This window comes from Salmo trutta, chromosome 27 (assembly GCF_901001165.1).
Source record: "Salmo trutta chromosome 27, fSalTru1.1, whole genome shotgun sequence".
NCBI classification, from domain to species: Eukaryota; Metazoa; Chordata; class Actinopteri; order Salmoniformes; family Salmonidae; genus Salmo; species Salmo trutta.
The window spans coordinates 30541682-30567020 of record NC_042983.1 but is presented as its reverse complement, the minus strand read 5'-3'; the positions used below and the strand labels follow the sequence as shown (position 1 = coordinate 30567020).

At 43.4% G+C, this 25339-nt stretch overlaps 1 protein-coding gene across 4 annotated transcripts in view; it reads left to right on the top strand.

Annotated features, from left to right (window-relative positions):
* Positions 1 to 25339, top strand: part of dab2ipa (DAB2 interacting protein a) — a 128244-nt gene that overhangs the window by 69084 nt on the left and 33821 nt on the right. For 3 of the 4 annotated variants that reach the window (XM_029717778.1, XM_029717779.1, XM_029717780.1), the window contains one exon: positions 2362 to 2480. In XM_029717778.1, coding sequence (XP_029573638.1) covers positions 2362 to 2480 — 119 coding nt within the window. Of the gene's footprint in view, positions 1 to 2361; positions 2481 to 12027; positions 12199 to 25339 lie in introns of those variants that run through there. The other variant, XM_029717781.1, reaches the window with a different exon arrangement.

Sequence of the window (25339 nt, the reverse complement as noted above, 5' to 3'; positions counted from 1 at the left end):
ACCCTACTTCACCCAGAGATTCTCTGTAGGGGAGCTGAGGTCTGCTGCATCATCAAACACCTCTCTCTCCTCCAGCACTGTCAAGCACAATCAATAATTTGCCTCCCAGTCTCTCTGCAAATGTCATAGGAGGGGAAAGCCTAAGAATAGAGAGCCCAGATTCCCCACAAATTACAGCAGGAAAGGAGTAATGCCTCCCAAGAGACTGGCATAATTGTAAGGGATGATTTCTTTACCAGAAGCAGAAACGTTTGGGTCTTTTGAAGAACTGATTTGCTTGAAAGTACCGTTTTAGAAATGGGAGTCTTGACTGAAACCAGTGAAACCCAACCTCATGTCAGCTCAACATCGAGAGGCTAGGCTATGTTCAATATCTGTAATGTGAAGTCATGAATGACTCCCTCCTTGTGTGCATTTTACTTGTCAGTAGCTAGGTTTCCATCCAATTGGCGACAGATTTTCACGCGAAGATTTTATAATTGGAGTATAAACAATATGAGCATTTTCCCACCAGACATGTTTCCATCAAACTGACTTGTTGCAGATAAAAGGATGTGCGTGATGACATAGTGCACATAAAAATTACTTTTGCGGCTTAATTCTCAAGTACCAAATAAAGAAATACTATTTAAATGGATTTTCATTTTATTTCAACTCTACTGATGGTTTTGTCACAAATGTTTGCATTGTATAGCGAATGTTCCCACTCTGGTCTTGGCACGTGCGCTCTAGCCAACAACTCCCAGATACAGTGCGGGTATAGATTATTATGGAACAGAGTGAGATTTATTTGTCAAACGGCAGCAAGCATCGATCATGTCACCCGAATAAGACCCCCAATGTTTGTTGGAAAGGAACATCAAGCTCATCACCTTGTACTTTAACCACCCTGTGAAGATAATGTATTTATTTAATCTGTAGCCTAACGGCATACTTTCCCAACGAGTCTAGTGGGAGGACCACACACCATATCATCGCGTCCCTCCAAGTTTACTTCGATATGATTGTAATTATATAAATATTTGCGCATAAAGGCTTTTCCACTGCCATTTCTCGCATAATTAATTTTACTGATTCAAAAAGATCCCACCTTGTCTAGCGTATTTTGGTTTGGTCAACATTTTGGAAAGTTTACCTGCAGGCCTGTCGTGAATTTTTTGATCCAACATGTAATTTACTCGCATAGAAAGATTGGATGGAAACCTGGTTAGTGTCACAGATTTATTGGATACATTAAAGAGTTCCTCTGTTTGCATGGGAGCTTATGTGATTTAATTGGGGATCGGTGTAGCCTAATGCGGATGGCACAAATATAGTGTAGACTGTAAAATGATAAGTAATAATAACTAAATGAATTCTGGGAGAATTTACCCATGGTTGCTCTAGAAGGAAATAGCCTATTTTTTTATGAGCAGTGCTTGTACAATATTGCAGATGGATATTTTCATGTTGTTCCTTGAAGCAGACTAGCGTCGACAATTCTTCCATTTCACAAATGTATGCACAGGGCAGCTACATTAGCTATGGAGTGGTGTCTGTAAACTGTTAATTTGTTTGGCGTGTGAGACAGTGGGAACTGAAGTGTGAGACCGATCCTTGTGAAAAGCTGTTATTGGATTTATTTATCACAATGTCTGGTGATTGTCTTTTATCCTTAATGCCCAAAGCCTCTCGTTCCTCCTTTGTTGCTTTCCACCCACGGTCTTAAATGGCTGCAAAAAGACTATAGTTCAACCATTTGCTCAAATAGTAATTAAGGAAATGCATTAATTGCACAGGGAAGAACCATTTGCTCAAATAGTAATTAAGGAAAGGCATTAATTGTACAGGGAAGAAGCCTTGTTTAATGTTTGCAGCACCATCATTATCGCCGCACATGGTTGTGGCTGAGGCTGTATCTCGTTTTGTTCCCCTCACAACCACAGGAGACACAGACGGGTCTAGGTTTTAGAAATAATCCAACTCTTGTTGATCTCTAATCTCTACAGCCTATCAAATGCACATTCTCAGTTTTCCCCTCTCACCTTGCGGCTCCAGTCCTGTCATTTTACGTGGAATACTGTTTCCATGGCAACAGGGATTTAGGGGAGTCGCACATCAACGCGGCTGCTTCTGCTGTGTTTGCACAGCGAGCAGATGTGCAGGAGAGATCCACACGAAAATGCACAGCTCTCCGAATGCCACAGATGAGAGGAGACTGGGGGAGAGAGAGAGGCAGAGCTCAATCAATAGCATTTTTTCATGTTGCTCCACCATTTATTTTGTCTTTTATCTAAATGAAATGGGGCTGTGAGTGAATTTTCTCCCTTTGGTCTCTCTCCTCCCCCCTGGGCCACGGCGACGCCCCTCTCCCTTTTCCAGGGCTTCCTGAGCCGCAGACTAAAGGGCTCCATCAAACGCACCAAGAGCCAACCCAAGCTGGACCGCAACAGCAGCTTCAGAAACATCCTGCCGGGCTTCAAGACCACAGACAATGACAGGTGAGATGCAATTTATCAACCCCCTACACACACACACACACACACACACACACACACACACACACACCCACACCCACACACAGAACTGTACACACACAAACACATATTTCATTCTACAAACAAGCACACTCATATCCACACACTCTTCACAAGGCTATTAATGTGCACTGGCTTCCATTCACTAACCGCTCTATGGTGTCAAGGTCAGTAAGTTCTCACAGGAAAAATAAGCTTTGTATTGTACAATGGGCTAATCCACATATTGTACAGTGTGATGTTCCCCCCAACCTTCATATTGTGGGGCTGTGACACCTCACTGGTCGGTGGAATGACACTGTCAGTAGCATGGCTGCTGGCTGCTTTATACTGTAACTGTGAATCATGCAGTGCTTTACGTGGTTTTTAACCTGCACACACAGTACAGGCTCTTGTTGAGGTGGGAGGAATTGGCTGAGCTGCGCTGTCTGGAGATTTCATCCCTCATTACACCTGCCCATTAGCCTAGGGTTGGAGGAAGAGGAAATCTTTCTCATGGCAACCACAAGGCACTGGAGCATGATAGTGGCAATGCTTGTGTGAGTAGTGGCAATGCTTGTGTGAGTAGCTATCCTGGAGTATGATGCAGTGGACCGTACATGCTTGAATACGGTTTGTTACTTTTGAGGGTGTGTTTGTTTGTGTGGGTATGTTTGGAACTGACATCCAAGCTCCTGGCTCTAGTAGTGTAGACCAGTGTTTACTGTACCACCAACTGAATTTTGGTCTGCCCAGTGTACCCCTGAAGTACACACTCGTGCATTTTACTAGTAAGCCTGAAGTCTCGTGAATCTTCTCAAGTACCCTCTGTGGATAGGCCAAGTATGCCCAGGGGTCCTAGTACCCCTGGTTGGGAACAACATCTGGTGTAGACAAGCAGACTGAGGGGGTGTCGTCAACACCAGTCACTGACAGGTCCACTCCCCTCAATGAGCTCACACAACCCACTGAGTGAACGTTATAAATGGCCATGCAGCAGAGTGGTGCCACCACCACTACACACTGTCATGTTTTGTTTCTATAGTGGCATGGACTCAAGTAGAGAGGTTGAAGTAGCCTATATGCTGTATCTGTTCTAATGGTGATTTGATTTGTTTGACTGTTTCTGAACATGTACCCTAACAACCATTTCGTTATCAAGACTTTATGAGGAGCCAATAGGGGCTTGTTCCTTATTCCATAGCTGTACATTATGTTGTGACAGTGTCATTTGTATGGACCTCCTTTGTCTTTGAGGCATTGGTTTTGCAAACCCGAGTCGCCTTTGCCTCGAAAGACTTGCCCTGCATCGGAGAGATGCATAGAACAGTGAACCGAGAGAACCCCCCCCAGGGCTGTAGTGTTTCTATGGTTTCTTCCGTCGCCTGGTTAGCCATTGGAAGGGTTTCGAGGTCATCTTTTAGTTCCAGCTCAGGGCAGTACAGTACAGTCAGTGGCCTACTTAATTACAGTGGCACACAGCTCTGTAACAGAGAGACACACTAATACCAAGAGACATGGGACCCTCAGGCCAGCCTGTGTCGCATTGAAGCCTTCTCGGCTTCGTGTGTGTGTACTAGTGTCTTTGTTTGGGCTTTATTTAAAGCTTCAATATGTAACTTTTTGGGTGATCCGTCCAAATTCACAAAGAAATGTTTGTTTATAGATCTGTCATTCTCATTGAAAGCAAGTCTAGGACGTGGTAGATATGTTCTGTGTGCTATTTCTATGCTTCCCTTGCTTAACTTTAGTTTTTGCGTCTTTTACTTTCGGCTTTGTACACCAGCTTCAAACAGCTGAAAATACAGTATTCTTGTTTATGGAAAATATATTTCAGAGGTTTAGATGGTACAATGATTCTCTACTCCCATCAAACTCAACTCTGGACCTCGAAGCCACTTCCACTGCATTTTTTCATTGTTCCCCTCTTATCAGGGACCGATTTAGACCCGCGACACCAGGTGTGTGCAATTAATTATTAGGCAGAACACAATACCAGCAGGCTCCGGACTTTGTAGGGTAAGAGTTGAGTACCCCTGCTCTACACTATCCTTGCTAGTTTTGTCACATAAACTGAAATTTAACAAACTATTTGAATTTTAGCAACCAGGAAATAGTGGAGCTATCTTTAAGAAAGAGAAATAGGAAATAGACTGGTGCCTTTTTTAGATGGCAAGCTGCTGCCTTCGTTTTAGTCTGATACCAATATTGTTTTTCTCTTGACTATAGTCACGAATTCGGGCTGATACTCTACTGTATGTACCATATTTCAATTGGCCGTGTTGAGCTATTGATTTCTCAGTGTGACTGGCTGACTGGCTCAATGGCTGACTGGCTCAATGGCTGACTGGCTCAATGGCTGACTGGCTGACTGGCTGACTGGCTCAACGGCTGACTGGCTCAGTGGCTGACTGGCTCAGTGGCTGACTGGCTCAGTGGCTGACTGCCACTGACTGGCTCAGTGGCTGACTGCTCAGTGGCTGACTGCCACTGACTGGCTCAGTGGCTGACTGGCTCAGTGGCTGACTGGCTCAATGGCTGACTGGCTGGCTGGCTCAATGGCTGACTGACTGGCTGGCTGGCTCAATGGCTGACTGGCTGGCTGGCTCAATGACTGACTGGCTGGCTGGCTCAATGACTGACTGGCTGGCTGGCTCAATGACTGGCTGGCTGGCTGGCTCAATGACTGGCTGGCTCAATGACTGACTGGCTGGCTCAATGACTGACTGGCTGACTGGCTGGCTCAATGACTGACTGACTGGCTGGCTGGCTGGCTGGCTCAATGACTGACTGACTGGCTGGCTCAATGACTGGCTGGCTGGCTGGCTCACTGACTGGCTGGCTGGCTGGCTCAATGACTGACTGGCTGGCTGGCTGGCTGGCTCAATGACTGACTGGCTGGCTGGCTGGCTGGCTGGCTCAATGACTGACTGGCTGGCTGGCTGGCTCAATGACTGGCTGGCTGGCTGGCTCAATGACTGACTGGCTGGCTGGCTGGCTCAATGACTGATTGACTGGCTGGCTGGCTGGCTCAATGACTGACTGACTGGCTGGCTGGCTGACTGACTGACTGGCTGGCTGGCTGGCTCAATGACTGACTGACTGGCTGGCTCAATGACTGACTGACTGACTGGCTGGCTGGCTCAATGACTGGCTGGCTGGCTCAATGACTGACTGACTGACTGGCTGGCTCAATGACTGACTGACTGGCTGGCTCAATGGCTGACTCAATGACTGACTGGCTGGCTCAATGACTAGACTGGCTGGCTCAATGACTGACTGGCTGGCAGGCTGGCTCAATGACTGGCTGGCTGGCCGGCTGGCTCAATGACTGACTGGCTGGCCGGCTGGCTCAATGACTGACTGGCTGGCTGGCTGGCTCAATGACTGACTGACTGGCTGGCTGGCTGGCTCAATGACTGACTGACTGGCTGGCTGGCTGGCTCAATGACTGACTGACTGGCTGGCTCAATGACTGACTGACTGACTGGCTGGCTGGCTCAATGACTGACTGGCTGTCTCAATGACTGACTGACTGGCTGGCTCAATGGCTGACTCAATGACTGGCTGACTCAATGACTGACTGGCTGACTCAATGACTGACTGGCTGGCTCAATGACTGACTGGCTGGCCGGCTCGCTCAATGACTGACTGGCTGGCCGGCTCGCTCAATGACTGACTGACTGGCCGGCTAGCTCAATGACTGACTGACTGGCTGGCCGGCTGGCTCAATGACTGACTGGCTGGCCGGCTGGCTCAATGACTGGCTGGCCGGCTGGCTCAATGACTGGTTGGATGGCTGGCTCAATGGCTGACTGGCTGGCTGGCTGGCTCAATGACTGGCTGGCTGGCTGGCTGGCTCAATGACTGACTGGCTGGCTGGCTGGCTCAATGACTGACTGACTGGCTGGCTGGCTGGCTCAATGACTGACTGACTGGCTGGCTGGCTGGCTCAATGACTGACTGACTGGCTGGCTGGCTGGCTCAATGACTGACTGACTGGCTGGCTGGCTGGCTCAATGACTGACTGACTGGCTGGCTGGCTGGCTCAATGACTGACTGACTGGCTGGCTGGCTGGCTCAATGACTGACTGACTGGCTGGCTGGCTGGCTCAATGACTGACTGGCTGGCTGGCTGGCTCAATGGCTGACTGGCTGGCTGGCTCAATGGCTGACTGGCTGGCTGGCTCAATGGCTGACTGGCTGGCTGGCTCTAACTGACTGGCTGGCTGGCTCAATGACTGACTGACTGGCTGGCTGGCTGGCTCAATGACTGACTGACTGGCTGGCTGGCTGGCTCAATGACTGACTGACTGGCTGGCTGGCTGGCTCAATGACTGACTGACTGGCTGGCTGGCTGGCTCAATGACTGACTGGCTGGCTGGCTGGCTCAATGACTGACTGGCTGGCTGGCTGGCTCAATGACTGACTGACTGACTGACTGGCTGGCTGGCTGGCTCAATGGCTGACTGATTGGCTGGCTCAATGGCTGACTGGCTGGCTGGCTCAATAACTGACTGGCTGGCTGGCTCGCTGGCTCAATGGCTGGCTGGCTGGCTGGCTGGCTCAATGACTGGCTGGCTGGCTGGCTCAATGACTGACTCAGTGGTTGGCTCAATGACTGGCTAGCTGGCTCAATGACTGGCTGGCTGGCTAGCTGGCTCAATGACTGGCTAGCTGGCTCAATGGCTGGCTGTCCGGCTGGCTCAATGACTGGCTGGCTGGCCGGCTGGCTCAATGGCTGGCTGGCTGGCCGGCTGGCTCAATGACTGACTGGCTGGCCGGCTGGCTCAATGACTGACTGGCTGGCCGGCTGGCTCAATGACTGGCTGGCCGGCTGGCTCAATGACTGGCTGGCCGGCTGGCTCAATGACTGGCTGGCCGGCTGGCTCAATGACTGGTTGGATGGCTGGCTCAATGGCTGACTGGCTGGCTGGCTGGCTGGCTCAATGACTGACTGGCTGGCTGGCTGGCTCAATGACTGACTGACTGGCTGGCTGGCTGGCTCAATGACTGACTGACTGGCTGGCTGGCTGGCTCAATGACTGGCTGGCTGGCTGGCTGGCTCAATGACTGACTGGCTGGCTGGCTGGCTGGCTCAATGACTGACTGGCTGGCTGGCTGGCTGGCTGGCTCAATGACTGACTGACTGGCTGGCTGGCTCAATGACTGACTGGCTGGCTGGCTGGTTCAATGACTGACTGACTGACTGACTGACTGACTGGCTGGCTGGCTGGCTCAATGGCTGACTGGCTGGCTGGCTCAATGGCTGACTGGCTGGCTGGCTCAATGGCTGACTGACTGGCTGGCTCAATAACTGACTGGCTGGCTGGCTCGCTGGCTGGCTGGCTCGCTGGCTGGCTGGCTCGCTGGCTGGCTGGCTCAATGGCTGGCTGGCTGGCTCAATGACTGGCTGGCTGGCTGGCTCAATGACTGACTCAGTGGCTGGCTCAATGACTGGCTAGCTGGCTCAATGACTGGCTGGTTGGCTAGCTGGCTCAATGACTGGCTAGCTGGCTCAATGGCTGGCTGGCCGGCTGGCTCAATGACTGGCTGGCTGGCCGGCTGGCTCAATGGCTGGCTGGCTGACCGGCTGGCTCAATGGCTGGCTGGCTGGCCGGCTGGCTCAATGGCTGGCTGGCTGGCCGGCTGGCTCAATGACTGACTGGCTGGCCGGCTGGCTCAATGACTGACTGGCTGGCCGGCTGGCTCAATAACTGACTGGCTGGCCGGCTGGCTCAATGACTGGTTGGATGGCTGGCTCAATGACTGACTGACTGGCTGGCTGGCTCAATGGCTGACTGACTGGCTGGCTGGCTCAATGGCTGGCTGACTGGCTGGCTGGATCAAAAACTGACTGGCTGGCTGGCCCAATGACTGACTCAGTGGCTGGCTCAATGACTGGCTAGCTGGCTCAATGACTGGCTGGCTGGCTAGCTGGCTCAATGACTGGCTGGCTGGCTAGCTTGCTCAATGACTGGCTGGCTAGCTGGCTCAATGACTGACTGACTGGCTGACTGGCTGGCTCAATGACTGGCTGGCTGGCTCAATGACTAGCTGGATGGCTGGCTCAATGACTGGCTGGCTGGCTGGCTCGATGACTGACTGGCTGGCTGGCTGGCTGGCTGGCTCAATGACTGGCTGGCTGTCTCAATGACTGACTTACTGGCTGGCTGTCTCAATGACTGGCTGGCTGTCTCAATGACTGACTCACTTGCACACCCAAATGACTCAATGACTGGCTCAATGACTGACTCACTGACCATGCATTCTACACTATAAATATATAGCCCACTGATTCGGAAACCAAATAAGTAGACTCGTAACTTTACCCAGGAAATGCACTAAATAGATCAATCAATATTGTACTGTATGTCCTCAGAGGCATCTTGACTGTTTTAATATCACTCAGGTATTTACTGGCAGTAGTCCCAGGCAGGCAGGGATGAGCAATGTGGATGTGGTGCATAATAAAGACAGGATGAGGATTTGGCCTCGCTGTCAGAACGATATTTGCCACTTTTTGAGTCTCAGAGATTTGTGCTTTATTTGATAACTGGCATGTCGAATTACATTCTAGAAGGTGAGGGAATTACTCTTCTTGTAGGATAGCCTATTATTAAAGTAAAAATCTGTACGATTTCCTGCTTTTCAATGGTCATTTAAATGAATGATATACTGTATCTACCTATTGATTCTTGAATAATATAACTTATAAATGCCTCATGACTGGACCCATACACTTCCATTAGGGTCGACAATACACTTTGTTGTCTAATCACAAACTTATGTCATATCTCCATTCCATCTTTCATTTCAAATGTGATTGATTTATTCCGATAAAGGTTATTTCATGAGTCTGTATAAAAGCTTACTAGCCTATGATTTGAGAGGGAATAATAAGTTATGCCCTTTCACTCAGTCTGGTGCATCTGTTATCAAACATATATGTCTCAAATACAATTTCAGCTGGAGGAGCTTGAGGCTTATCATGCAATCATCAGCTAACAATTTCTTATTGGTCAGAGCTTTTAACCCACACAAAACAACACTTGTTTCTATTCCAAAAATAAGCAACATTCACAGATACACAAAAATCATTGAAAAACCTATTCTGTCAATACAGTATGTAGCCTTTATATAGGGCATTTTCTTTTCAGAGAGGTTGGTAAGACTTGCAAGAGACTTCATTCAGAGAAGGGGAAAAAAACACTTAAGGAAAATAACCCATTGTATCCCTACTGTCTAGACAAATGCGTTTCTCCACACCCACTCACTGTTGAAGCCATAGCAGAACACCTAGCAGGGTCAGTCTTTTTCCAAATGTCAGGTCAAATTACACATTTTAACTTTTACAGCAAATGCATTGTATTTGATAGCTACTGTACTTGTAACATACAGCTGGCTTGTATACAGACCGTACGTTTGGTCCTTGTATCAGTGTGTTTGATTTTGAACAGGCTCTTGCCGAGACCTTCCGCCAAATGTTCCTGGCATCATGACTGTGCTCAATGGGCTTGGAGCAGAACAACTTAATATTGCAGGCCTATATGGTAACTCCTGTCAGGAGCAGGAAGAAGGCGGGGAGGGGAGCTACTGCTTGACAGAGGCTGTCATCATGTCATGTCTCTGTTCCTTCTCAACACTGTCTGACATGGGAAATGACTCTGAGATCTTCTCACTGACAGACTGCATGTCAATGCAGCCCGCTCTATTCCTATCAGACTCCGAGCCTTCCAGGGCCAGCAGCAAACACCATGCCAGGAGGAGACGGCATTGTTGATTGATTACACTGGTGGTGCTGTACCGGGTTTCCCATCAGTGTTATGTCCTGACATTAAGCACATTTGTTGTGAATCAAATCCCAATGACTGCAGAGAAACAGGATTCTGTCTGCTGCAAGACAGATTTTTGTCAATCCCACTAGCCCAGAAATGTCACGCTGAGCTACTGGAGATGACATCATAATGGGTGCAAGTCAGGACAGTGTTGTGTTGGTGATGTTGTTGATGCTGAAGGTTACAGGTTAGGACAGTTGTAGTGGTGATGTTGTTGATTTTGAAGGTTACAGTATATGCTGATGCAGAACTACCAGAGGCCACTGTCCTGACTGAGCAGTGATCTGACCAGCCAATGGAAGTGGTAAGCTATAATGCTTACAGCAGTGAATCCCACTCATCGTCACAAAGCCCCTGTCTTGTTACTTTGGATTTATTTGATTTAAATGAGAGCTTAACCCAATCCTTAACCGTTCGGTGTGGTTCATCGTTTCACACACGCATGCATTCACGCACATACTTATTCATTCTGTGTGAGTAGCTAGTCCTTGCCTGTAATTGGGTAGCTAATCGTTACAGGGCCGTTAAGCAGGAGATGATCACCTTGTAGGACTATCAGTCCTGGTTTTAGGCTGTGATTTCTCCATCTCTCCTATTCTTTACTAAGAGGTCTTTGTTTTTACATATTTTTACATTATGCCACCTTTAATATAGTACTACTTAGCAACCTATCTATATTAGCCCCCTCTGGAGTACTCAATGTTTTAATGTGGTAGGTAAGCAGAAAGCCCTCAAGGTACCAGAATTCTGTGGTGACGCGAGCAATGTGTCAGAAATAGTTGTGTGGCTCAAGCTGCACTCACTTCCATGTAAGATTCCAGAGAGAGACACAATAATTTGTGTGAAAGGAGAAAAAAACATATTGTGAAGTCTAGAAAATGAAATTGGCTGAAAATTGCTCACTTATCCGAGAAAAGTGTCTGTTGCCGGGGAAGCAAAGATACCATTTACTTTATGCAGTGTTGTCATAGAAACAATAAAAACCTGACAGTTATCAAGTGTGTATATTGTTAATTGTAGCATTGTGAGTGTGCCTCCAGTGACTGAAAGTCTTCTCAGAGATGGCTGTCAATAACTGTCCCTCTTCTGACAGTGTAGGAAAGATAATGGCCGCTTATGCTTTACCCTTGTTCTCTACAACTTTAGTGAATGCAGCCTATGAACAAGGCTTCTGAATTCTTCTGAACAGAGCACAGCTCCAAAAGATCTGATTGACCAATTAGCCCAAAGCTGACAGAGCATAGCATATGGCCTCTCCCTGTACTGTCCGCACGCACCCCCTCACTACTCCCCGGAGGCAGGTCCCTGTGCAGGGAGCAGGCCGGTCTGTCACAAAGACACCAAGACAAAACACCGCACGCACAAATACGCACGCACGCACGCACGTACGTACACACACACGGCAGCGGGGGGCAGAGATACATCACGCCACACAGCCTTCTTCTGCTGCGCGCACACAGACAGAGAAAAGGAAGGATAGGAGAGGGATAGAGAGAGAGCGCAAGACGCTCGGCTCCGAGCAGTCCTCCGCCAGCCAGATAGAGGGAGAGAAGGAGAGAGAAAGCCGTTGCCCTTAAAGGAGAGGAGCAGGGGAGGAAGTAGGGCAGGCTGTCTCTCTCAGTGGGGCTAGAATAAAGAGTGCAGAGGAGACAGACTGGGAGAGGAGGGAGGGAAGGGGTGGGAAGAGGGGAGGAGGGAGGGAAGGCGAGCACAAGGCTAATAGCAGCTAGCAGCAGCCCACTGTGAAAGCTGAATGAGCACCACCATGCTCTCAGCAAAAAATGGAACTTTGAGACGGCTCCCTCATCATCCTCGTCCCCGTCCCCCCACTCCGATTGTTTCCGGGGACTCTGCTAGAATGTCTGGTGAGTATTCCGCCACATCTAATAAACTGTACTGTCTTCATCTCAGTGTGTTAGGAACGCTTAACAAGCTCCATTTACATATAGGCTTTGTGGGCTTGGCATCTCATTATCTGTCTATAGACATTGCGGGTGTTTCTCATGTTTTGATGCTATGTGGTAGTCTCTGTTTAGAGCTGGGCGATATGGACAAAAATCCATTAATCAACATTAATAAATAGAAGAAGTTTATAACATGTTTTTGTTGTTTTTATCCTTTAAACTACTACTACTAGTTTGATGGTTGTAGCCTTCAACTGTCCCATTAACAATAACCCATAGTAGAAAACTTATTTCAATCCAAACCTTCCATTTCTCTAGCATAGACTACTTATCATAATGAATCATATCAGCAAAATGCCTGCTATAAGTGATCGGTATGGTCGGTGTCGATCATTTTCAGTTTGTGGTCCCAGCTCTACTCCCAGCTCCTGATTCATCTGGTTCTGGTTTTCATTTACAGAGTCATATAATTGACATTTTGAATGATGGCGTGTCACATTAAATATTTGCTGCTAGTAGACCTCTTCATTTGCTTTTAGCCAGGCAGCAGTGTTCCTTTGTGTCAGAATAGATGCACAACACTGTAGTTCACTCTGTAATCTCAACAATGTTACTTTGAAAGGCATCCACAGATATGCTGCTATTCTAAAAGCTATTGAAATATTCAATAGAGAAGTGGCAATCAGCTCTACCCGTGTGTGTGTGTGTGTGTGATGTATAGAGAGTTGATATTTTCCTTAATCTTAATTCACATGGAGCTCCATGTTGAATATCAGCTCATGTGAATGTGAAGAAGCTGAAGCAGGGACCATAGAGGTCTGAATCCAGACCAACACTACCTCCGTTAATGCAGCACAGCTTCTCTGACTGCAAAAGAGAAGAAGGATGTTGGAGAAAATATTAAGGGCTTTAATGGTTTCTGCCATGGCATTGTTTTACTGGCCTGTAAAAAAGGCATTGTGATATGCCTGCTGGGGTCTCTGTGCCTGACGCGCGCACACACACGCTAGACAGAGAGGCCTTTCTTTTAATGGAAGGATTCTGGAGTCTGAAATAAAGTGTTGGTGCTCATTAAATCCAAACTCCTGTCACATCCAATTTCCAGAAGCAATCGGACATCTTCTTAGCAGTGGAATAGTTGCCAAAAGGAGGCAAAAACATGTCATCACACTTCTAAGCCAATGTGATATAATGTCTTCCCAGTCGCAGCACTTATTTTAAACAGCTTGCTATTTGCAAGACTTCAGTTTAGTGTGTATTTATTTATTCAAGATTTAAACTGATATGAATTTTAATATTTAGGTTTAATTTATTTGCACCTAATAAAACAATACAGATAAAATCAAATAAATAAAAAAAGAAAGTGTGCAGGTGTGGTTTGGAAGGCCAAGGCCTTACAGTGCATTTGGAAAGTATTCAAACCATTCCCCTTTTCCACATTTTGTTACGTTACAAGCTTATTTTAAAATGGATTTAAAAAAATAACTAATCTTCAACAATCTACACACAATACCATAATGACAAAGCGAAACAGGTTTTTAGAAATGTTTGCAAATGTATTAAAAATAAAAAACAGATACCTTATTTACATAAGTATTCAGAACCTTGGCTATGAGACTAGAAAATTAGCTCAGGTGCACAGATATGCTGCTATTATAAAAGCAAAAAGTTTGTATTTATTATGGATCCCCATTTGCTGCTTCCAAAGCAGCAGCTACTCTTCCTGGGATCCAGCAAAATTAAAGCAGTTTATACAATTTTAAAACATTACAATACATTCACAAATTTCACAACACACTGTGTGCCCTCAGGCCCCTACTCCACCACTACCACATATCTATAGTACTAAATCCATGTGTATGTATAGTGCGTATGTTATCGTGTGTGTGTGTGTATGTATATGCATGTGTCTGTTCCAATGTTTGTGTTGCTTCACAGTCTCTGCTGTTCCATAAAGTGTTTTTTTTTCTTCTTTAAAAAAAAAATCTAACTTTACTGCTTGCGTCAGTTACTTGATGTGGAATAGAGTTCCATGTAGTCATGGCTCTATGTAGTACTGTGTGCCTCCCATAGTCTGTTCTGGACTTATGGCATGTCTTGTGGGGTGTGCATGGGTGTCCGAGCTGTGTGCCAGTAGTTTAGACAGACAGCTCGGTGCATTCAACATGTCAATACCTCTCATAAATAAAAGTAGTGATGAAGTCAATCTCTCCTCCACTTTCCGCCAGGAGAGATTGACATGCATATTATTAATATTAGCTCTCTGTGTACATCCAAGGGACAGCCGTGCTGCCCTGTTCTAAGCCAATTACAATTTTCCTAAGTCCCTTTTTTGTGGCATTTGACCACACAACTGAACAGTAGTCAAGGTGCGACAAAACTAGAGCCTGTAAGACCTGCCTTGTTGATATTGTTGTTAAGAAGGCAGAGCATCGTTTTATTATAGACAGACTTCTCCCCATCTTAGCTACTACTGCATCAATATGTTTTGACCATGGCAGTTTACAATCTAGTGTTACTCCAAGCAGTTTAGTCATCTCAACTTGCTCAATTTCCACATTATTTATTACAAGATTTAGTTGAGGTTTAGGTTTTAGTCAGTGTTCCAAATACAATGCTTTTAGTTTTAGAAATATTTAGAGCTAACTTATTCCTTGCCACCCACTCTGAAACTAACAGTAGCTCTTTGTTGAGGGTTGCAGTCATTTCAGTCGCGGTAATAGCTGACATGTATAGTGTTGAGTAATCCGCATACATAGAATCTCTGGCTTTACTCAGTCAGTGGCATGTCGTTGGTAAAAATTTAAAAAAGCAAGGGGCCTAAACAGCTACCTTGGGGAATTCCTGATTATTTGATAGGCTTCCATTAAAGGACACCCTCTGTGTTCTGTTAGACATGTTACTCTTTATCCACATTATAGCAGGGGGTGTAAAGCCTTAACACAAGTTTTTCCAGCAGCAGACTATGATCAGTCATTTTATCATTAATTTCTCTAAGCCAATCATCAGTAATTTGTGTAAGTGTTGTGCTTGTTGAGTGTCCTTCTCTATAAGCATGCTGAAATTCTCTTGTCAATTTGTTTACTGTGAAATAGCATTGTATCTGGTCAAACACCATTTTTTCCAGAAGTTTACTAAGGGTTGGTAACAGGCTGATTGGTCGGCTATTTGAGCCAGTAAAGGAGGCTTTACTATTCTTGGGTAGCAGAATGACTTTAGCTTCCCTCCAGGCCTGAGGGCACACGTTCTCTAGTAGGCTTACATTAAGATGTGGCAAATAGGAGTGGCAATATTGTCTGCTATTATCCTCAGTCATTTTCCATCTAGATTGTCAGACCCTGGTGGCTTGTCATTGTTGATAGACAACAATAATTTTTTCACCTCTTCCACTCAGACTTTACGGAATTCAAAAGTACAATTCTCGTCTTTCATAATTTGGTCCAATATACTTGGATGTGTAGTGTCTGCGTTTGTTGCTGGCATGTCATCCCTAAGTTTGCTTATCTTGCCAATGAAAAAGTAATTAAAGTAGTTTGCAATATCAGTGGGCTTTGTGATGAATGAGCCATCTGATTCAATGAATGAAGGAAACGAGTTGGCTTTTTTTCCCAAAATTTCATTTAAAGTGCCCCAAAGCTTTTTACTATCATTCTTTATATAATTTATCTTTGTTTCATAGTGTGGTTTCTTTTTATTTAGTTTAGTCACATGATTTCTTAAAATGACTTATTCCACATTTTGTTGTGTTACAGCCTGAATTCAAAATGGATGAAATATATTTTGTCTCACCCATCTACACACACTACCCCAGAATGACAAATGAAAAATCAAATTTACATAAATATTCACACCCCTGAGTCAATACATGTTAGAATCACCTTTGGCAGTGATTAGAGCTGTGCGTCTTTCTGGGTAAGTCTGTAAGAACTTTGCACACCTGGATTGTACAATATTTGCCCATTTTCTTATTATTTTCAAAAGTCTTTAAGCTCTGTCAAATTGGTTGTTGATCATTGCTAGACAACCATTTTCATGTCTTGACATATTTTTTCAAGCAGATTTAAGTCAAAACTGTAACACGGCCAATCAAGAACATTGACTGTCTTCTTGTAAGCAACGCCAGTGTAGATTTGGCCTTGTGTTTCAGGTTATTGTCCTGCTAAAAGGTGAATTCATCTCCCAGTGTCTGGTGGAAAGCACACTGAACTAGGATTTTGCCTGTGCTTAGCTCCATTAAGTTATTTTTTTATCCTGAAAAACTCCCCAGTCCTTAACGATTACAAGCATACCCATAACATGATGCAGCCACCACTATGCTTGAAAATATGGAGAGTGGTACTCAGTAATGAGTTGTATTGGATTTGCCCTAAATATAATACTTTGTATTCAGGACACAAAGTGAATTGCTTTGCCAAAATGTTTGCAGTATTACTTTAGTGCCTTGTTGCAAACAGGACGCATGTTTTTGGAATATTTTTATTCTGTACAGGCTTTTTCACTCTCTCAATTAGGTTTGTATTGTGGATGAACTATATTGTTGTTGATCTGTCCTCAGATTCTCATATAACAACCATGAACCTCTGTAACTGTTTTAAAGTTACCATTGGCCTCATGGTGAAATCTCTGAGCGGTTTCCTTCCTCTCCGGCAACTGTATTAGGAAGGACTAGAGGTCGACCGATTATGATTTTTCAACGCTGGTACCGATTATTGGAGGACCAAAAAAGGCCGATGCTGATTAATCGGCCGTTTTTTTTAATTTTTATTTGTAATAATGACAATTACAACAATACTGAATGAACACTTATTTTAACTTAATATAATACATAAATACTATCAATTTAGCCTCAAATAAATAATGAAACAAATTCAATTTGGTTTAACCTCTCTAGGGTAGGTGGGACGAAATCGTCCCACCTACGTAACAGCCAGTGGAATCCTGTGACGCGATATTCAAATACCTTAGAAATGCTATTACTTCAATTTCTCAAACATATGACTATTTTACACCATTTTAAAGACAAGACTCTCGTTAATCTAACCACACTGTCCGATTTCAAAAAGGCTTTACAACGAAGCAAAACATTAGATTATGTCAGCAGAGTACCCAGCCAGAAATAATCAAACACCCATTTTTCAAGCTAGCATATAATGTCACATAAACCCAAACCACAGCTAAATGCAGCACTAACCTTTGATGACCTTCATCAGATGACAATCCTAGGACATTATGTTATACAATACATGTTTTGTTCAATCAAGTTCATATTCATATCAAAAACCAGCTTTTTACATTAGCATGTGACGTTCAGAACTAGCATACCCCCGCAAACTTCTGGTGAATTTACTAAATTACTCACGATAAACGTTCACAAAAAGCATAACAATTATTTTAAGAATTATAGATACAGAACTCCTCTATGCACTCGCTATGTCCGATTTTAAAATAGCTTTTCGGTGAAAGCACATTTTGCAATATTCTGAGTAGATAGCCCGGCATCACAGGGCTAGCTATTTAGACACCCACCAAGTTTAGCCCTCACCAAAGTCAGATTTACTATAAGAAAAATGTTATTACCTTTGCTGTTCTTCGTCAGAATGCACTCCCAGGACTTCTACTTCAATAACAAATGTTGGTTTGGTTCAAAATAATCCATAGTTATGTTCAAATATCCTCTGTTTTGTTCGTGCGTTCAAGACACTATCCGAAAGGGTAAAGAAGGGTGATGCGCCCGATGCGTTTTGTGACAAATAATTTCTAAATATTCCATTACCGTACTTCGAAGCATGTCAACCGCTGTTTAAAATCAATTTTTATGCAATTTTTCTCGTAAAAAAGCGATAATATTCCGACCGGGAAACCGTGTTTTAGTTCAAAGAGAGAGAAAATAAAAACATGGGGTCGCCTCGTGCACGCACCTCAGTCTCATTGTCCTCTGATAGACCACTTACCAAAGGCGCTAATGTTTTTCAGCCAGGGGCTGCAAAGACATCATTCAGCTTTTTCCCAGGTTCTGAGAGCCTATGGGAGCCGTAGGAAGTGTCACGTTACAGCAAAGATCCGAAATTTTCAATAGAGTCAAGAAGCCCAAGGAATGGTCAGAGAGGGCACTTCCTGTACAGAATCTTCTCAGGTTTTTGCCTGCCATATGAGTTCTGTTATACTCACAGACACCATTCAAACAGTTTTAGAAACTTTAGGGTGTTTTCTATCCAAAGCCAATAATTATATGCATATTCTAGTTTCTGGGCAGTAGTAATAATCAGATTAAATCGGGTACGTTTTTTTATCCGGCCGTGTAAATACTGCCCCCTAGCCCTAACAGGTTAAATAATGCAAAAACAAAGTGTTGGAGAAGAAAGTAAAAGTGCAATATGTGCCATGTAAAAAAGCTAACGTTTAAGTTCCTTGCTAAAAACATGAGAACATATGAAAGCTGGTGGTTCCTTTTAACATGAGTCTTCAATATTCCCAGGTAAGAAGTTTTAGGTTGTAGTTATTATAGGAATTATAGGACTATTTCTCTCTCTACAATTTGTATTTCATATACCTTTGACTATTGGATGTTCTTATAGGCACTTTAGTATTGCCAGTGTAACAGGATAGCTTCCGTCCCTCTCCTCGCTCTTACCTGGGCTCAAACCAGTAACACATCGACAACAGCCACCCTCGAAGCAGCGTTACCCATGCAGAGCAAAGGGAACAACTACTCCAAGTCTCAGAGCGAGTGACGTTTGAAACGCTATTAGTGCGCACCTGGCTAACTAGCTAGCCATTTCACATCGGTTACACCAGCCTAATCTTGGGAGTTGATAGGCTTGAAGTAATAAACAGCGCAATGCTTGAAGAATTGCGAAGGGCTGCTGGCAAAACGCACGAAAGTGCTGTTTGAATGAATGCTTACGAGCCTGCTGGTGCCTACTACCGCTCAGTCAGACTGCTCTATCAAATATCAAATCATAGACTTAATTATAATATAATAAACACACAGAAATATGAGCCTTAGGTCATTAATATGGTCGAATCCGGAAACTATCATCTCGAAAACAAAACTTTTTTTTCAGTGAAATACCGAACCGTTCTGTATTTTATCTAACGGGTGGCATCCCTAAGTCTAAATCTTCCTGTTACATTGCACAACCTTCAATGTTATGTCATAATTACGTAAAATTCTGGCAAATTAGTTCGCAACGAGCCAGGCGGCCCAAACTGCTGCATATACCCTGACTCTGCGTGCAATGAACGCAAGGGAATGGACACAATTTCACCTGGTTAATATCGCCTGCTAACCTGGATTTCTTTTAGCAAAATATGCAGGTTTAAAAATATATACTTCTGTGTATTGATTTTAAGAAAGGCATTGATGTTTATGGTTAGGTACAGTCGTGCAACGATTGTGCTTTTTTCGCAAATGCGCTTTTGTTAAATCATCCCCCGTTTGGCGAAGTTGGCTGTCTTTGTTAGGAAGAAATAGTATTCACACAGTTCGCAACTAGCCAGGTGGCCCAAACTGCTGCATATACCCTGACTCTGTTGCAGAGGTGACACATTATCCCTAGTTAAAAGAAATTCATGTTAGCAGGCAATATTAACTAAATATGCAGGTTTAAAAATATATACTTGTGTATTGATTTTAAGAAAGACATTGATGTTTATGGTTAGGTACACAGAGCAACGACAGTCCTTTTTCGCGAATGCGCACCGCATCGATAATATGCAACGCTTCCCATTTTAAAATGTTACCGACATGCTAAAAGTTTTCCCGTAAGAGAGGAAGTTTTCTATTAGTCCGCTCAGCTCTGCCAGTTATTAGTCTGCCAGTTATTAGTCCGCTCTTTCTGCCTGTTATTTTGTCGGACAGGCTAGATAAACTAGTAATATCATCAACCATGTGTAGTTAACTAGTGATTATGATTGATTGATTGATTGTTTTTTATAAGATAAGTTTAATGCTAGCTAGCAACTTACTTTGGCTTCTTACTGCATTTGCGTAACAGGCAGGCTCCTCATGGAGTGCAATGTAAAGCAGGTGGTTTGAGCATTGGTACTAGTTAACCGTAAGGTTGCATATTGAATCCCCAAGCTAACAAGGTAAAAATCTGTCGTTCTGCCCCTGAACAAGGCAGTTAACCCACCGTTCCTACTTGCCGTCATTGAAAATAAGAATGTGTTCTTAACTGACTTGCCTAGTTAAAAAATATGATTAAAAAAAGTATATATATATATATAAATAAAAATAAAAATCGGCAAATTGGTGGCCAAAAATACCGATTACCGATTGTTATGAAAACTTGAAATCGGCCCTAATTAATCGGCCATTCCTTTTAATCGGTCGACCTCTAGGAAGGACGCCTCTATCCTTGTAGTGACTGGGTGTATTGATACACCATCCAAAGTGTAATTAATAACTTCATCATGCTCAAAGGGATTTTCAATGTCTGCTTTCTTAATTTTTTTTACCCACCCAAGGTTCCCTTCTTTGCGAGGCATTCAAAAACCTCCCTGGTCTGTGTGGTTGAATCTGTTTGGATTCACTGCTCGAGTAAGGGACCTTACAATTATCTGTATGTGTGGGGTACAGAGTTGAGGTAGTCATTCAAAAATCATGTTAAACACTATTATTGCACACATTGAGTCCATGCAACTTATTATGTGACTATTTAGGCTTGCCATAATAAAGGGGTTAAAAAACGTATTCACTCAAGACATTTCAGCTTTTCATTTTGTATACATTTGTAAAAATGTCAACCCAAAATTACATAATTCCACTTTGACATTATGGGGTATTGTGTGTGTGTGTGTGTGTGTGTGTGTGTGTGTGTGTGTGTGTGATCCAGTGACAAATATCCAAATACATTTTTTTTTTAAATTCAGACTGTAATGCAACAAAATGTGGACAAAGTCAAGGGGTGTGAATACCTTCTGAATGCACTATACACATTAAAATACACCTTTTTATTATACACAATACAAAAGCTAAATTAAATCAGAAAAAAACTGACGTTCTTCAGAGGCACAGAATAGCCTATTTCTGCATAGCCTCCATGTTAGTTCTTTCCTACACTAGAACATGCTTTCTGCCTGTTATTTTGTCGGACATCTTTGCTCTAATGTTTCCTATTCGGAACTAGGGTCCTTCGCGAGGCACATTTCCTGTTAGTAGAGAGTGTTTGAAACATTTTGGAGGTGGCCGGGATTTAAAAAAATAACTGTCAAAAAGCCGCTAAGTGAACTGATATATCTGAGATAAAACTTGGAGATGGCTGCAGCAATGAATAACGATGAATAGGCTCGTCTTTATTCGCATAAAATATTTTACAAATCTGTTAAGTCTTTGTTACACCTTTTTTTCCTTTTGTGTTTTAACTTTAACGGACTGGAACTGCACAACAGATGGCAAATCAACTGCATACAGGGTAGATAGTGAAATGCTGTACTGTGCATTTAATGTGGTAGTTTGAATACAGTGCAATACTGCTACGCCCAGCAAAGGTCGCTACTTGGCAACCCAGAAGACTGCATGAAATAGCCTACATCTGCTGTAATAACACTACAAAACAGAGTTATGCCTCTTACTCACTCTAAATGAGAGTAGAATGAGAAGAAATAAGCATGATCTACATGGCAAGGCCACATGAGTTAAAAGAAGGATTGAATGCAGAAAATAAAGAGCGTTCTTCATTACGTTGTTAGCATAGAGGGATCTGAAAACATTATAGCATAGAAATCTGAAGCTCGTGTTGACTGAGTTATATTCTTCATTCTGTGCCAGTCTATTGTATACATACAGACATGTTACTGTATCCATATTTTCATTATTTTTATATCTCCAGTATGTTCTGTGTTTAGTAATGCACTCCTTTTGACTCAGCCGAGTCACAAAGGCACTTGTTTCTCCACGCTTAATGGCCTTGTTATTTCCTGTTATGTTATTCAGGCTCCTATAAGCCATCCAGTTCCTTGGCAGCATCACCGGATCTTCACTTTATAAGGCTTGACATCATCTACATCCTGTGATTTGTCTGTGTTCCAAATGTTGATTCTCCCATTTGGGACACTACTAAGCCAGCACTGTGTTCTTAATCCCTTGAATGTTGGTGACAAAATCAGTGAAACATATTTTTTTTTTTCTCCAGATAAAATATCTCTGGGGTTTCTAAACATGAACAACAATATCAGTATGGAGTTGGATATTATTTTTTCCTGATATTATTTTTAAATGATATCAATGGAACCTGTCTGTACGGTAGTGCCACTTGTCTGGCGAACAGCAATACATATAACCTCATGAAATACTAGAGTAGAATATGCTATTGATAAATTATCCCTTCATACATCAAAATATCTAAATGTGCTAGTACTGTAAGTAGTATTTGGCCATAATGACCATCGTTATGTTTGGAGGAAAAAGGGGGATGCTTGCAAGCTGAAGAACACCATCCCACCACAATGGTAGCATCATGTTGTGGGGGTGCTTTGCTGCAGGAGGGACTGGTGCACTTCACAAAATAGATGGCATCATGAGGGAGGAAAATGATGTGGATATATTGAAGCGACATCTCAAGACATCAGTCAGGAAGTTAAAGCTTGGTCGCAAATGGGTCTTCCCATTTGCAAATGGACAATGACCCCAAGCATACTTCCAAAGTTGTTGCAAAATGGCTTAAGGACAACAAAGTCAAGGTATTGAAGTGGCCATCACAAAGCCCTGACCTCAATCCTAAAGAACATTTATGGGCAGAACTGAAAAAGCGTGTGCGCGCAAGGATACCTACAAACCTGACTCAGTTACACCAGCTCTGTCAGGAGCTGTACCACTCATCGATTTGCATCTTGGTGCACAGATTTGTTTACTGAAAATGACGGTGTGCTGGAAACGGGTTGTTTTAGGGGGCAAAAAATCTAAGCGGTCCTGGCCCTGCTTACACCTTGTATCCTTTAAGTCCAATGAGTTCATTGAAACAATGCTAATTTCATTACATTTTACATTTACATTTAAGTCATTTAGCAGACGCTCTTATCCAGAGCGACTTACAAATCGGTGCATTCACCTTATGATATCCAGTGGAACAACCACTACATAATGGCCTTGTATGTGTGCTTGGGCCCCAACAGCCTGCAGTGGCATTGATACGATCATTAGGTAAATGCTGAGCCACAGAACGCAGGTTGAATAGCTTCCATCAGACGAGCATTAATCTCTTTCTCAATAAGTGAATTAAAAATCAGAAAAGTTGTCAGCACAGTGCATTAACAGACTGCAACATGAGTTACAGAGCTAGCCTACTGCCGTGGAGTTTGGTCTAAAAATCCTGAAGCTTGTTTGCCATTGACTAGAAATATGCTTATAAAAATGTATGTCATTGATCCGATATTATGGAAACCGACCCATTCCTTTTCAAAGACCACTATAACAGTATTGCATGGGCGCTAGTACAACTGTGTCTATTTGTTTAATTTAGTTTAGACTTATTGTAAGCGACTTTAAACTCACATTTGTAAGATAGTCACCAAGAACAATATCCATCCAGAGCTTCCCATTTTAAAATGTTACCGACATGCTAAAAGTTTTCCCGTAAGGGATCTAGCTTCTCAGAGAGGAAGTTTTCTATTAGTCCGCTCAGCTCTGCCAGTTATGCCTATCTCTCTGTATCGTTCTCAGTCTCTCACTCTGTCCCCACACTGATAAGTTGAACTAGAGAATACGACGACAAATTCATTACCTGAGGATTTTTTCCAGACTCATCCCCTGAGGCAGGAAGTAGAGCCATGTTTAATTCATGCAGCCAATGGAGAGCCAGGGGAGCGATGAGTCAGCAGATATCTGTTTGCAGCCCAGCAGGTGCTTAATTGCCCTGCTTATCCTCCTAGACATTGATTGTAATGTGCATGAGTTAACCAACACCACTTACAGAACAACTGAAAAGATGAACATGCACTGTAGGGGCAAACATTTCTTCTACTCTCTCTGTCTATATTATCTGTGAGACTTAATTGGCTTTTTGTATTTTTCAGTCATTAAAATACAGTTGAGTTGTGGATTGAAGACGGAGCGTGTATTACGGATCCTATGATTTTTACGTAGAACTCATATATGGAACCAATAAAACTAAAAGGAACCCTTGAAGTTACTTGGTTGCACAAATATCTTTATCTGTATCCGCTCTCATGTTTTACTGTGGGTAGTATGGCTTACTGTGGGTAGTATGGTACTGTAGTATGGCTTACTGTGGATAGTATGGTACTGTAGTATGTTTTACCAAGGGTACTATGTTTTACCAAGGGTAGTATGTTTTACCATGGGTAATATGTTTCACTGGATAGTATGGTAGTATATTTTACTGTGGGTATTGTGGTAGTATATTTTACTGTGGGTTGTATGGCTTACTGTGGTGTAGTATGTTTTATCATGGGTAGTATGTTTTACTGGGGGTAGTATGTTTACTGTGGGTAGTATGTTGTACTGTGGTGTAGTATGTTTTACTGTGGTGTAGTATGTTTTACTGTGGTGTTGTATGGTTTTATGTTTTACTGTGGTGTAGTATGTTTTACTGTGGTGTTGTATGGTTGTATGTTTTACTGTTGGTAGTGTGTTTTATTGTGGGTAGAATGTTTTACTGGGGGTAGTATGGCTTAATGTTGGTAGTATAGTTTACTGTGGTGTATTATGTTTTACTGTTGGTCGTATGTATAACCATGGGTAGTATATTTTACTGTGGGTAGTATTTTTGCTGTGAGTAGTATGGCAGTATGCTTTACTGTGGGTAGTATAGTAGTATGTTTTACTGTGGGTCGTATGTATAACCATGGGTAGTATATTTTACTGTGGGTAGTATTTTTGCTGTGAGTAGTATGGCAGTATGCTTTACTGTGGGTAGTATGTTTTACTGTGAGTAGTATGGCCGTATGCTTTACTGTGGGTAGTATAGTAGTATGTTTTACTGTGGGTTGTGTGTTTTACTGGGGGTAGTATGTTTTACTGTGGGTAGTATGTTTTACTGTGGGTAGTATTTTTTTACTGCAAGTAGTGTGGGTAGTGTGTTTTACTGGGGGTAGTGTGTTTTACTGGGGGTAGTGTGTTTTACTGGGGGTAGTGTGTTTT